This window comes from Passer domesticus, chromosome 8, assembly GCF_036417665.1.
Source record: "Passer domesticus isolate bPasDom1 chromosome 8, bPasDom1.hap1, whole genome shotgun sequence".
NCBI classification, from domain to species: Eukaryota; Metazoa; Chordata; class Aves; order Passeriformes; family Passeridae; genus Passer; species Passer domesticus.
Window position 1 is genome coordinate 7,717,323 of NC_087481.1, and position 15,106 is coordinate 7,732,428.

The 15,106-nt window shown below is 55.2% G+C and overlaps 1 protein-coding gene and 1 pseudogene across 1 annotated transcript; one reads left to right on the forward strand and one right to left on the reverse strand.

Moving 5' to 3' along the window:
* Positions 1–15,106, forward strand: part of LOC135305566 (zinc finger protein OZF-like) — a 128,753-nt pseudogene that overhangs the window by 86,242 nt on the left and 27,405 nt on the right.
* Positions 8,034–8,966, reverse strand: LOC135305989 (olfactory receptor 14J1-like). Its single transcript, XM_064429562.1, has one exon. It carries the CDS (start codon positions 8,964–8,966, stop codon positions 8,034–8,036), a length of 933 nt encoding a protein of 310 aa, XP_064285632.1.

The following is a 15,106-nucleotide window of genomic DNA, read 5'->3' on the forward strand; positions in this document are numbered from 1 at the left end:
GCCCGCCCCGCACCTTCAGCCCGGCCTCTCTCGCTGCTCCGGCTCCTGCACAGTCCCCGCTCTCCATTCCTTGGCCCCCTGGGCTCTCCTCTGGGGCTCCTACAACACCCAGCAGTGCAAAACATTCGATTTTGGTGCTCCCTGGCCAGGCCACAACTGAAACTTTGTTCCTTTCGCCTGGCTGCAGAGACCCCCAGGGCGTTTTCTGCACACAGTCCCAGCCCCCAGCGCTTGCTGAAGGCACTCCCTGCAAATGTCACTGTGCCAGGGCCCTGTCCTTGCTGTCACCTGCTGGGGCTGGCCATGCACAGAGCTCCTGGACTTGCATTTCCAGCTGCTGTGCAGCCAAAGCTGAGGCATCTGCAGTTGCCTGAATGCAAAAACTGGAAGAGGAGCCTCTCTCTCCAGGGGGAAATCTCCCTCTCCTGTGCCATCCCGTGGCAATGCTGCCATTCTCTGCTGCTGCTGCTGCTGCTGGGGCACTCAGGGCTCTGGCTGAGCAGCAAAGGTGACCCTGAGCCAGGAGCTTTCCTTGGCTGCAGCAAAGCCTCGGCACCCAAAGCCCTTCCCGGCGCTGTGCCCTGTGCCAGGAGGGATTGTGCCAGCCTAGCTGACCCGAAATTTCTTCTCCCAGGCAGCTTTAGGACACACACCATGGAGAAGCCAGAGCCCACTCTCAGCTTTGTGCAGCCCTCCAGAAGAATCCTGTGTGTGAAGCAGCCTGGGAACAGGGTTTAGTGTCAGGGGAGGGGAGCTCAGAGCCCTTTTCTGCCCTGTGGGCTGAGGTTCTGCATTTCCAATGGCCCTGCAGCTGCCAGAGGGGCTCAGCTGAGAACAGTTCTGCTGAGAGCCTGTCCTAAACCTGCTTTTCCTGCAAATGTGTTCAAAGGAAGCCTCATTTTTTTGCAGCCTCAGGTCTTGTGTGTGGGCAGGTGTGACTGCTGAAGGATGGAAGACCTCTACTTGGAAAAGTACTCTTTTTTTTTTTTTTTTTTTTTTTTTTTTTTTTTGGTTACATTTGGTGTGGTTTCTTCTTTGGGGTTTTTTGGGGTTGTTTGTTTCTACTGGGGTTTTGGTTTTGTTTTGTTTTGGATTACTTTCTTTTTTGGGTTTTTGTGTTTTTTTTGTTTGGGTGGTAGGGTGGTTTTTTGGTCTTTTCTTTTCTTTTCTTTTCTTTTCTTTTCTTTTCTTTTCTTTTCTTTTCTTTTCTTTTCTTTTCTTTTCTTTTCTTTTCTTTTCTTTTCTTTTCTTTTCTTTTCTTCTTTTCTCTTCTTTTCAATGAACTCTCCCTTTTAGCTCTGGGCAGAGCTCTGTAGCTGTGTCTGACACTTGTCTGTAGCACTGTGCAAGTGGCCAGGGGGACCCTCCCCGAGCTGTGTGCAGAGGAATCCACATCAGCCCAGGCCGGGCTGGGCAGAGGCCGCTCAGTTCCATGGACTGGACGCGGCTCTGGACGCTTCCCTTGGAGCATCTGCAGGGAGGGAACGCTGGGGCTGTCACCGCTGGGGTGTCACACACAGGGGAACGCTGGGGCTGTCACCGCTGGGGTGTCACACACAGGGGAACGCTGGGGCTGTCACCGCTGGGGTGTCACACACAGGGGAACGCTGGGGCTGTCACCGCTGGGGTGTCACACACAGGGGAACGCTGGGGCTGTCACCGCTGGGGTGTCACACACAGGGGAACGCTGGGGCTGTCACCGCTGGGGTGTCACACACAGGGGAACGCTGGGGCTGTCACCGCTGGGGTGTCACACACAGGGGAACGCTGGGGCTGCCCCCCTCCTGCCCTGTCCCCAACAGCTCTGCCAACGCCTGGAGGGGACACAAAGGCTGAGCCAAAGAGTGACAATTGCAGAAGGGGCTGAGCTGGCAGGGGCCCACTGGGATCACTGAGTCACAGAATCACAGAATTACTGGGTTGGAAGGGACCTTCAGGAACATTGAATCCAATCCATGCCCTAACACCCACCTCAGGTAAACCCTGGCACCAAGTGCCACATCCAATCTTTTTTTTAAGAAACATTCAGGGGTGGTGACTCCACCACCTCCCAGGGAAAACCAATCCAATACTTTATTACCCTTTATCTAAAAAACTTTTTCCTAATATCCAAACTCTATTTCCCTTGGTGCAGCTTAAGACTCTGTTCTCTGGTTCTGTCAGTTGGTGCCTAGAGAAGGAGACTGACCCCCACCTGACCCCCACCTGACTACCACTTGAGGAAGCTGTGGAGAGTGATAAGGTCACCTCTGCATCTCCTTTCCTCCAGGATAAACAACCCCAGCTCCCTCAGCCGCTCCTCACAGGATTTGTGTTCCAAGCCCCTCACCAGGCTTGTTGCCCTTCTCTGGACACACTCCAGGCCCTCCATGTCCCTCCTAAACTGGGGGGCCCAGAACTGGACACAGCACTCGAGGTATGGTGCCAGAAGAGGGGAAGAATGCCAAGTACACCAATGTCAAGTACAGGGGAAGAATGACCTCCCTGCTGCTGCTGGCCACACCATTCCTGATCCAGGCCAGCAGCCATTGGCCTTCTTGCCCACCTGGGCACACTGCTGGCTCATGTGCAGCCGGCTGTCGAGCAGGACCCCCAGGTCCCTTTCTGCCTGGCCACTGTCCAGCCACACCATCTCCAGCCTCTAGCATTGCAGGGGGTTATTGTGGCCAAAATGCAGGACTTGGGACGTCAAGTTATTAAACTTCATCTGATTTGACTCTGCCCATCCCTCTAACCATTCCAGGTCTCCCTGCAGAGCCCTCCTACCTTCCACCAGATGGACACACGCTCCCAGCTCAGTGTCATCTGCAGATTTACTAATGAAAGACTCAATCCCCTCATCCATGTCATCAGTAAAAATATCAAACAGAGCTGGCCCCAGCACAGAGCCCTGAGGGACAGCACTGGTGCCTGGCTGCCAGCTGGATGCAGCAGCGCTCACCAGCACTCTCTGGGCCGGCCATGCAGCCAGTTCTGAACCCAGCACAGAGTGCTCCTGTCCCAGCCCTGGGCTGCAGCTTTTCCAGGAGTGTGCTGTGGCAGACAGTGCCAAAGGCCTTGCTGGAGTCCAAACAGACACATCCACAGCCTTTCCTGCATCCACCAGGAGGGTCACCTGGTCATAAAAGGAGACCAGGTTGGTCAAACATGACCTACCCCTCCTAAACCACTGCTGGCTGGGTCTGATACCCTGGCCATGCTGTAAGTGCTGGGTGATGACACTCAGTATAAACTGTTCCATTTCTTTACTGGGTACTGAGGTCAGGCTGACTGGCCTGTAATTACCAGGATCCTCCTTCCCACCCTTGTTGTGAATGGGGATCACACTGGGCAGCTTCCAGTCATCTGGAACCTCCCCAGTGAGCCAGGACTGCTGGTAAATGATGGAGAGTGGCTTGCCAAGCTCATCTGCCAGCTCCCTCATCACCCAGGGGTGGATCCCATCTGGTTCCATGGATTATGAACATCCAAGCACCTCAGCAGTTCTCTGACTGCCTTCTCTCGGATAATGGGGGGACCATTCTGTTCCCTGGCACCATCTACCAACACAGGAGGACAGTTGTCCTGGGGACAAGCCGTCTTCCACCAAAGACTGAGGCAAAGAAGGCGTTAAGCACTTCTGCCCTCTCCTCATCTGCAGTTACTAAGTTCTCTTCCTCATCCAGTATAGAACAGAGGTTGGTCTTACCCTTCCTTTTATCATTAATATACTTGTAAAAACATTTTTTATTATCCTTTACAGAAGTCGCTATTTTAAATTCAAAATGAGCTTTGGCCTCCCTGATTTTTTTCCTATATGCTCTAGAAGCCCTCTTATATATTTCCTGAGAGACCTGACCCTCCTTCCAAAGATGATTCATCCTCTTTTTATTCTTAAGGTCCTCCAAAACCTCCCTCCCCATCCCGGCTGGGCGATTGCCTCGTCGCCTCATCTTTCAGCCCACAGGGACAGTCTGTTCCTGTGGCCTCAAGATCTCTGTTTTGAAACACATCCACTTTTCCTGAACCCCCTTGCATTTAAGGGCTGCTTCCCAAGGAACTCTTTGACTAAGCCTCCTAAGTAGGCCAAAGTCTGCCCTCTGAAAGTCTAGTACAAATGTCTTATTAATGTTCCTCCTGACTTCACCAAATATCATGAATTTCATGATCTCGTGATCACTCTGCCCCAAGTGGCCTCGCCCATCTCTATTTGCAAACAACAAGATTTAACATAGAACCTCCCCTGGTGGGCTTACCCATCAGCGGAAACAAAAAGTTGTCCTCCACACACTCTAAAAATTTCCTGGACTGCCTTTTGTCAGCTCTATTTAGTTCTAAATCAATGTCCAGCAAGTTGAAATTGCTTACAAGAACAAGGGCTGATGATCCAGAAACATTCTCTAGCTGCTTATAGAATAATTTTTCCACCACTTTTTCCTGGTTGGTTGGATGATAACAGACTCCCAGTAGCATGTCAGCCTTGTTGGCCTTCCCCCTAATTCTCACCCATAGCATTCAACTCCATCATCATTAGTTTCAATACCTATGGTGTCCAAAGCCCTCCCTAATATAAAGGGCCACCCCTCCACCTCTTCTCCCTTTCCCGTCTCTCCTGAAGAGCTTGTAGCCATCCAGTGCAGCGCTCCAGCCATGTGAATCATCCCACCACGTTTCTGTGATGGCAATTACACCACAGCTCTGCTGCTGGACCATGGCCTCCAGCTCTTCCTGTTTGTTACCCATGCTGCGTGCACTGGCATCCATGCACCTCAGCTGGGCTGCTGATTTCACCCCTAACTCAGGCTTACCACCCTTGGGCCTGCTTCCAGAGAGCCCAACAGCATCCCCTTCCCCCTTCAGACTTAGTTTAAAGCTCTCTCCACAAGTTCTACCAGTTCACGAGCTAAAATTCTTCTGCCCTTAACAGAGAGATGGAGCCCATCAGGTTCCAGCATGCCAGGTGCAGTAAAAGTTGCCCCGTGATCAAAAATCCAAAATTCTGCCAATGACGCCAACCCTTGAGCCACTTATTGATAATGTGAGCTTTCCTATTCCTTTCACCATTTTCTCAGCCACCAAAGGGACTGAGGAAAAGACTACCTGTGCCCCTGTCCTATCAACCCCTTGTCCCAGTGCCCTAAAGTCGCTTTTAATTGCCCTGACACTCCTCATTTCAATCTCATCACTGCCAGCCTGGAGTATCAGCAGTGGGCAATAATCAGAGAGCTGAATCAGCCCAGGCAGTCTCTCAGTGATATCCTGTACCCAGGCCCCAGGGAGGCAGCAGACTTCTCTGTGGGGTGGGTCTGGTTGACATATGGGGCCCTCTGTTCCCCTCAGGAGGGAGTCACCCACCATGATTATCCTTCCTTTTGATGTTACAGGTGGTAATCCTTCTCAGACATGAATCATAATTGGGAGGCTCACTGGGCAGAAAATTTTCTTCTAAATCATGTGGCTGACTCTCCAGATCCAGGGGCTCATACCTGTGCTGAAGTGGCACCTGGCTTGGGAGTGGGGGTCAGGAGGAATTTTTATTATTACCTACTCAAGTAGATATCTACTCCCACTCCCCTTCATCTACCAGGTGTCCTTCTATTGTCTGAGAGTAAGAGGTATAAAAGACTGTGCGAAACAAGGAGAGCACTGCTGCACTGCCAGATCTCATGGAACCAAGGATTCATTGTGACACTGCAGGGCCTTGGGGGACCATGGCACCATTGTGACACTGTGGGGCCCAAGGAGCCAAGGGACTCTGTGAAACCAAGGGGTTCCCTGGAACCAAAGGGATATTGTGACACGCATTTAATCATGGAGACCAGTGAGACACTCTGGGGCCTTATGGAACCATGGTGACACAAAGCTGGCTCGGAGTGCTGATCACCTGGAGGGTAGGAGGGCTCTGCACAGGGCCCTGGACAGGCTGGATCCAGGGAACAAATCCAACAAGGTGAGATTTAACAAGTCCAAGTGCCGGGTCCTGCACTTTGGCCACAACAACCCCTGCAGCACTACAGGCTGGGGACAGAGTGGCTGGACAGCAGCCAGGCAGAAAGGGACCTGGGGGCACTGATGGACAGCAGGCTGGACATGAGCCAGCAGTGTGCCCAGGTGGCCAAGAAGGCCAGTGGCTCCTGCCCTGGATCAGGAATGGTGTGGCCAGCAGGAGCAGGGCAGTGATTCTTCCCCTGTGCTCAGCACTGGTGAGGCAGCACCTCAAGTGCTGTGTCCAGTTCTGGGCCCCCCAATTTAGGAAGGACATGGAGGGGCTGGAGCATGTCCAGAGAAGGGCAACAAGGCTGGGGAGGGGTCTTGAACACAAGTCCTCTGAGGAGTGCCAGAGGGATCTGCTGAGATATTTTATCCAGGAGAAGAGGAGGCCCGGGGGAGACAAGGTGGTGTCAGGGCACAGGTTGGACTTGATGATCTCCAAGGTCTTTTCCAGTCTTGATGATTCTGGGATTCTCTGAAACCACCCTTGCAGCAGGTGCACGATGAGCCCTGGGCCTCCTCTTCAGAAGCTCCAGCAGCCCAGGTGCCTCAGCTTCTCCTGCCAGCCCCAAAGCCCATCCTGTCAGTCCTGCAGAGCCTCTGCAGCTCCTCCTCATTGCCCAGAACAGGGAGCCCCACAGGCAGACACAGCAGCCCAGATGTGCCCCCCTGGCCTGGGGTGCCTCTGGCAAGGGAGCAGCTTGAGGCACTGCAGGAGCCTGCAGACAATTCCTGCAGCACTTGGAGGATGATCCTGCTGCCCAAGGGACGTTCCCATGGTGCCAAGTCAGGAACTGGAATGGGGAGTGGGGCCAGAGAGGAAAGGGCAAACAGGGATGGGCTGTTTGCAGGGGAGGGAACAGGAGTAGGCAAGATGAAGAAATTTGTAACAGGAAGAGTAAAGAAAGCAGAGGTGAAGCCAAGGAAATGCTGAGGGCAGTTTGGGGGTGGCTGCCAGGCAGATCTGGCTCTGAGTAACAGTGTCTGCAGTGGCACAGGAAACTCCCAGCTGATGGGAACAAACTTTCTGGCTGACTGCAGAGGCCAGGACAAAGCTGAGTGGTTTCCCTGGTGTCCCCCAGCCCTTGCTGGCCCCAGGGGCTGATGGCATTTGTGCTCCCTCAGGTTCATGTCCCCACAGCAACAGCATGGGGGTGCTCCCGCCTGCTCTGTGCAATGCAAACAGGGGCTCCTGAGCCAGTGCTGCCGTGGCTGTGCCTGCAAGGATGCAGCACCTGTGTGAGCTGGGGGAGAGGCCAGGGCTGCAGAGGGGGGATGTTGTTGGCAGCTCCATGAGGACGCTCTGGGACGCTGCCCTGGGCTGTGCAGCGCACTGGGGATGGATCAGCCCCTGCTCTGCTGCTCCTTCCCGTCTCCCCAGGGCCCTTGCAGAGCCCCAGCCATGCTGTTTGTCCCCAGCCTGCCCACGGCCAGCCTGGGGCTGCTCAGCCTGGGGCTTTTCTGTGCTGAGCATTGGCCTGGCCGTGTTCTTGAGAGAGCTTGGGCAAGGAGCCTGGAGCCCCCAGGGCCTGGCCTGAGGTGTCAGCACTGCCCCAGCAGTGCCCATGGCCTGTCCCTGCTGCAGCCCCGGCACTGCCACCCCCAGGACTGTGCCCGGCCCGGAGAGCACTCAGGCCCTGCAGCAACACCAGGGCCACCAGGGCAGCGGGGCAGGGCCACGGCAGCAGCACTGCCAACACCAAGTGCTGCTGCTGCTGCTGCTGGGCACAGCTGCTGGGCCAGCACTGATCTGCCCCCAGCTCTGCACACAGACATTGCTGCTGCAGCTCCAGAGAAGGCAGCAAAAGGGCATTCCTGCAAAAAACTCTGCTGGGAGATGCTTTAGTTCCTTTAAAGCCACCAAGTGTGAAGCCCCTCGTTGTCACAGTCTGTGGCCACAGGGAAGGTGGAGAGAAACAAAACGAGAAATGGCAGAAAGAAAGGATTTTCTTTATGGTCAATATGAAAAATTAAAACCAAGGAAAAGAAACTCAAAAATGAAACCAACAAGAAGTACAAAGATTACTTTTATTACAAGAGATTTTCAAATATTCGACAGCAGTTTAATGTTGCTGACACCAGCCATTCATCCATCTCTCCACTGCAGCCTTCAGCTCCTGGTTCCTCAGGCTGTAGATGAGAGGGTTCAGGGATGGAGGCACCACCGAGTACAGAACTGACACCACCAGATCCAGGGATGGGGAGGAGATGGAGGATGGCTTCAGGTGAGCAAAGATAACAGTGCTCAAGAACAGAGAGACCACAGCCAGGTGAGGGAGGCAGGTGGAAAAGGCTTTGTGCCGTCCCTGCTCAGAGGGGATCCTCAACACAGCCCTGAAGATCTGCACATAGGAGAAAACAATGAACACAAAACAACCAAGTCCTAAACAGATGGAAAACACAAGAAACCCCAGTTCCCTGAGGTAGGATTTGGAACAAGAGAGCTTGAGGATTTGTGGGATGTCACAGAAGAACTGGCCCAGGGCATTACCACGGCACAGGGGCAGGGAAAATGTATTGGCTGTGTGCATGAGAGCATGGATAAAGGCACTGGCCCAGGCAGCTGCTGCCATGTGGGCACAAGCTCTGCTGCCCAGGAGGGTCCCGTAGTGCAGGGGTTTGCAGATGGACACGTAGCGGTCGTAGCACATGATGGTCAGGAGGAAATACTCTGCTGACATAAAGAACAGAAAGAAAAAGAGCTGTGCAGCACATGCTGTGTAGGAGATGGTGGTGTTGTTCCAGAGGGAATTGTGCATGGCTTTGGGGACAGTGGTGCAGATGGAGCCCAGGTCGCTGAGGGCCAGGTTGAGCAGGAAGAAGAACATGGGTGTGTTCAGGTGGTGGCCACAGGCTACGGCGCTGATGATGAGGCCGTTGGCCAGGAGGGCAGCCAGGGAGATGCCCAGCAAGAGGCAGAAGTGCAGGAGCTGCAGCTGCCGCGTGTCTGCCAATGCCAGCAGGAGGAAGTGGCTGATGGAGCTGCTGTTGGACATTTGTTCACTCTGCCCATGGAGTCCTGTCCAAGGAGGAGACAGTAGTAAGTCAGGGCAGACTTCGATGTGTGATGTCCAAGCCCTTTCTCCCAGCCCTCCCCCTGCTGCTCTGTGCCATCCAATTTTCCTTTTCTCAGAGCCCTTCCTTCAGCCCTGTGCCTGGAGCTCTGCTGGGATCTGGCCCTGTTTCTATGATGAGTGGGGGCTCTGCCCATGGACACCGAGGGGTCAGCTCTGCTCTGCAGCAGTGAGGTCATGGGAACAGGGACAGGGGCCAGTCCTGGGCTTGGATTTCATCAGCCCAAACTGGTCCTGAGGCAGAGGAGCTCTGCTGCATCTCCTGTCCAAGGGCTAAGGAATGGTGACAGCCAAAGGCAGTTTGAGAGGGTTTCCTGCTGTGCCCAGGGAGATCAGAGAGAAATGAGCAATGCAAGAGCAGTGGCTGTGACTCAGTGAAGAGTGAGGGGAGCTGCTCTGTCACCCCATCTGTCCCCAGTTGCCATTTCTGAGATCCAGGGCAGTCCCTGTGTTCCCCTGGAAATCAGCCTGACACAGCTGGGAGCAGAGGGACCCACAGCAGAGCAAACTGGCTCAGCCTTTCTCAGAGTCTCAGCCCCACTCTGGCCAAGGACACTCCTGTCCCCCAGTGTCCCCTGGAGGCAGCTCACAGCTTGGATGGCATCCCAAGCACACACCAAGGGTCCTGTCCATGGCATTGCTTGAAGAGAGTTGGCTCATTGCCAGCCTGCCCTGCCCAGAGCTCCCCAGGCACGGGGAGCTGGGACACCCCATTGCTGAGCTCAGCCTGCACAGGAGGAACCCAAGGGCTGGGCCTGACCCTGCAGCTGGAACTGCCATCCCAGAGAGCCCCTCAGCAATGTCAGGAGAACCTGGGCAAGGCAAGGACAGAGAGAGCCAGGCCTGAGGAAAAGCCTTTCCCTGCCCAGCCCTGCACAGCCCCTGCCAGGCAGCACCAGGGCAGGGCAGTGGCCCTCAGGCCCTGTCAGCAGGAATGGGCACATGGCAGGAGAGATGCCCTTCATCTCTGCTGCTGCTCTGCCAGCCCACGAGGGACTGAGGGCCCCGAGCCCCCAGGCTGAGGGCTGTGCTGGCTGGGAGGGGACACGAGAGCTGTGCTGCTCAGGGCAGTGTCTGCCCTGCAGGGCAGGGCTGGCAGTGCCACATCTGCCCTGCAGCAGGGCTTCCCTCAGCACTGCCTCCCTCCCTCCCTGCCCACGGCTCTGCTGCTGGAGCTGTGCCAGCCCGAGCTGCTCCTGTGGCCCCGGGCTCCTTCCCTGCCAGAGCTGCCAGAGCCCAGCCCAGCCCCTGGGCCAGCTCTGCCCTGCAGCTGCTCAGGGCTGCAGGGATTAAAGAACAGGTTCCCCAGACTTGGCATTGTGGAAAGGTGATGCTGGATGGGCCTGGAGGCTGGGGAGGGGTGAGGGGCACTTGCTGAGGTTCCCAGAAAAACTCAGGGTAATGGTTTAAGAGCCTCAGCTCCTGTTCTGCCCTGCACAGCTGAGTTTCCATTGCCACCAAGCTGAGCCAGGGAAAAGTGGGAGCACAGATTCAGGAAAGCAGAGACCCAAGCAGGAAAGCCCTGCCCTGAATGAGCTCATGAAAAGTCCCCTCAGGAATGAGCTGGGCGTGAGCTGGAGCTCTGAGCAGCCCTGGCCCACACAGCACCCTCTCCACACCAGCAGGACCTGCCCTGGCAGGAGTCACTCCTTGCCCCCACAGCTCCCCTGACCTGTCCATGGGGAGCTGCCAGGCAGGCTGAGAGCTGCCCCTGGCAGGTGGCACATCCCCTGGGCTGGCCAAGAGCCCTGAGGGCTGCAGGACCTGCTCTGCAGGACAGCCCTGGGCAGCCCTGGCTGCAGCCCCAGCTTCAGCCCCTGCAGCCATCCCTGGCAGCAGGAGCCGTCCTGCCCTGTCCCTCTGATGGTGCCCAGGGCAGCCCTGCTCTGCAGCACATCCTCCTCCTCCTCCTGCTCCCCTGCCACAGAGAAATTGGGAGAGTCCTCCTGGCACATCCCCCAGGCTGTGGGGTGTGCTGGCTTCAGGAGATCCCTCCAGGAGCACAGGGGACATTGCCCTGCATCCACTGACTCACCATGTGGAGGGCTGTGAAGATCTTTCCCCAAGTGACGTTTCAGCTCAATGACTTCCTCAGCCTGTCTCTGCCAGGCTCCTGTCCCCTCAGTGCCTGCAGGCAGAGCCCTCAGCCCTGCTGGGCTGGGAGAGGAGCTGGTCCTGGGAAGAGCTGTTCCTTTAAAGCTCAGCAGCACAGACACAGAACAAAGACTTTAATGACCCTCTTGGGACTTGGGTGTTGTTTACATCAGACTCAGTCCCTGAGAGAGACTTCAAAAGACTTCTCCAGAACTCAAAGTTAAATTGAAACTCCAAAGTTTCTTGAAGTTTTAATGGGTCCCACCGAGGGACATGACTGAGAAAGTGTCCCCAGGTTCCAGTCAGAGCAGAACACTGGAGGCAGTGGTGACAGCTGGGGACAAACAAGGCAAAGGTGTCTCTGGTGCTGAATAAACCTGGATGTGTTTCAGGAATGCAAAGCGCCAAGGCCTGAGCCCCAGCCCCTGGCCAGGCACGTCCTGTCCCTCCCTCATTGCTCAGGGCTCTTCCCGGGATGGGCTCTGGCATGTGGGGATGTGCAATGCCAAGGGCAGCACCATGGGGCGGCCCCTGCCAGGCTGCTGAGCAGGGACAAGCAGCCACCCTGTGATGTCACACAGCCCCTTGGATGTCACACAGCCACCTGTGATCTCATACAGCATCCTGTGATATCACAGAGCACCCTATGATGTAACACAGCCACCTGTGATGTCACAGCCCACTCTGGGATGTCATACAGCACCCTTGTTTTGTCACAGAGCCAATTCTGGGATGTCACCCTGGAATGTCATGCAGCTGCATTGTGATGCCACAGAAGACTCTGTGATGTCAGAAAGTTGCTTTGTGATGTCACAGTCTGTTCTGTGATGTCACTGTGTTCTCTATGATGTTACACAGCCACCTAGTGATGTCACAACCCACTCGCTGATGTCACAGAGCCACCAGCTGTTACGTCCGGATCTGCTCTATGGCCTCATACCCTACTCCATGATGTCACAGACAGCTCTGTGATGTCACAACCCCCTCAGTGATGTCACAAAACCCTCTCTGTTATGTCATGCTGCCACTCTGTAATGCCACAGCACACACTTTGACCTCACAGCCTGCTCTATGATGTCACACAGCCATGTCATGATGTCACAGCCTGCTCTGTGATGTCACACAGTCCGCTCTATGATGCTGTTGCTGCTCAGTGACCTCACACAACAAACTCTGTGATGTCATAGCCCAATCTGTGACCTCACACAGCCCACTCTGTGCTGTCACACAGCCCCTTGCTGACATCACAGCTGCTCTGTGCCTCTAGGACACAGCCACAGAGGTGCCGCTGTGACACAGCCCCCTCTGGGACATCCCCCAGCCCCTGCCAGTGCTGAGCCCCTGTCAGCTCTGGCTGTGCCCTGCTGGTGTTCCTGAGCTGCCCTGGCAGTGCCCCAGCCCTGCTGGGCTGTGCACAGGAGCTGCTCCTGGCCAGAGCTGTCTCTCTGCAGCGCTGCCCTTGCCAGGATCTGCCTCTGGGCCAGGAGCCCGGCCCAGCTCAGCAGCACAGACACAGCACAGGGCCTTTAATGACCCTCTGGGGCTTTGGTGCTCTTTGCATCAGACTCAGTCCCTTGGAGTGTGCTCAAAAAGCTTCTCAAGAACTCCAAGTTAAGCTGAAACATAGACATTTCTTGTAGTTTAAATGGGGTCCACTGAGGGACATAACTCATGTGAAAGTGTCCCCAGGTTCCAGTTAGAGCAGAACACTGCAGGCAGTGTTGACAGCTTCAGACAAGGAAGGGAAAGGTGCCTCTGGTGCTGAGTAAACCTGGATGTGTTTCAGGAATGCAAAGGGCCAAGGCCTGAGCCCCAGCCTCTGGCAAGGCAGATCCTGTCCCTCCCTCATTGCTCAGGACTCTTCCCAGGATGGGCACTGGCATGTGGGGATGTGCAATGCCAAGGGCAGCACCATGGGGCGGCCCCTGCCAGGCTGCTGAGCAGGGACAAGGAGGCAATGAGGCCCCAGGCCTGCAAAGGTCACTTGTCTCCTGCTCCTGGCTCAGGCCCAGGGCCAGCAGCCATGGCCCAAGTGCTGCCCAAGTTGGCTCTGTCAGGGCCTTGCAGCTGCTGCCCATCCCTGTGCCCTGTGCAGCCCAGGCTGTCCTACGGTGTCCCTGCCCTGCGCCTCTGTCCCTGCAGGCTGTCGTCATCCCCCGGCTGCCCCACCTGGCTGGCCCCTTCCTTTGCTGACAGCTCTGCCTCCTGCCTGCCTCTGCCTGCCCACACAAAGCCTTGGGCTGCTCCAGGCTCCTTCTGGGGGATGTGTTGCACCACAGCCCTGCCCTGGCAAGGAAATTCCTTTCTCCTGGTATCCAGTCTGGGCTTCCCCAGCTGCCCTTGGTGCCATTATCTTTCTCAGGATCATTTAAATATGAAGCTCCAGCCTCTCTGAAACCACCCTTCAATCCCTCACAGGCTATTCCTGTTCTGTCCTCAGTCTCCACACCACTGAGCCCAGAGCCCTAAGCCCCTCCCTGCTGGTTTTGTGATGAGGCCTCCAAACCCCATCTTGGGAGATGTTTGGGTCCTCTCCAAGATGTGTGAAAATGGAAAAATAGTGGTCAAAGTTACGTTCTCCCAAATCTTGCAGTGACAGAACAAGGCTCAATATCTCTAAACCGAATGAGGGTGGATTTACATTTGTTAGAAAGAGGAAATATTTTACAGTTATGAGAGAGGCAGGAAACTGCAACTGCTTTTCCAGATAAGTGAATGCCCCATCCCAGGAACTGCCCATGAGCAGGAGCTCTGTGCAACCCGACCCAGTGAAACCCTCTCATCCCCAAGCACAGAATTCCTGTTGTGTGGGTTCTCTGATGTGCTGGGTGCCCTCACAACGCTTCTGGCCAGAATGTCTGCTGAGGGCAGCCAGGCTGCTGCAGGGGCAGTGACCTCACAGCCATCACCATGGCAGCCCTGTGCCCTGGGCCTGGCTCTCCCCTTTCCTCTGCCCCTGCCTTGTCTCTGCTGGCATGAAGAGATTTGTCACTCATATCTTGTCCCCAGTGTGCAGGGGCCAATGGCTTCCCAGGCAGGCTCCTGGAGCAGAAGTGGCTTTTCAGAGCCCAGGCAGAAATGAGCCCTGAGGCAGCAGCTCTGCAGTGCTGGCCACCAGGCCGGGCTGCCAAGGGAGGCTTCTGGCCATGGCCTGCAAGCAGCTGCTGCTGCCAAGGTGCCTTTGGTGCCTCAGGCTCTGCCTGGCACAGCTCCCAGCACGGCACTCTGCCCTTGTGCCCGAGCCCTTCCCTGTGCTGGGGCTGGCCTGGGGCTTTTCCTGCAGCGGGACCTGCCCTGCTGATGGCACAGGAAAGGCAGTTCCTGCTGGAGCAGGAGGCTCTGCCTGCAATGGGCTCCAACAACTCCAGCCAAGCCCTGTTGACTTCAAAATTGCTTCCTGGAGCAGAATATTCAAATAATTGTTATAGTTCCTGTATTGTGGAGTAAATAACTCTTTTTTTAAAAATTTACTCTGTGGTGTAAATAAGGCATGTTATCTAATCACGATCAGAATCAATCAGAGCCATGGACACCTCCCAGGGTTTTCTGGGGATGGTAAAGAGCCCTGTGCTCAGAGGCAGTCACAGCCATTCCATGGTGACATCCCAGGGGACCCCAGGCTGCCACAGAGCCAGGATGTCCCAGACACTCACAGGGGTTCCTGTCATGAGCACAGTGGGAGCTTCAGGCAAAAGCTTCATTTCTTTATTACAGAAACTCCTGTTGAGACATGAGGTGGAGAAATTACTTCCAACAGCCACCATAGAAGCTCAAACCCCTGCAGGACCCCCTAGACTTGTAAAATTCCTTCTAAGAGAGGAGACTGGGAGAGGCTGGATCCAATCCCAGCCCCAGACTTTGTCAAAGGTTTATGTATAAAAGATTGGAGAGGTGGAATTGAACCTTAATGCAATTTGACCCACACGATGAATGATGGAATACCAGATAAATTTATATAAATACAGCCC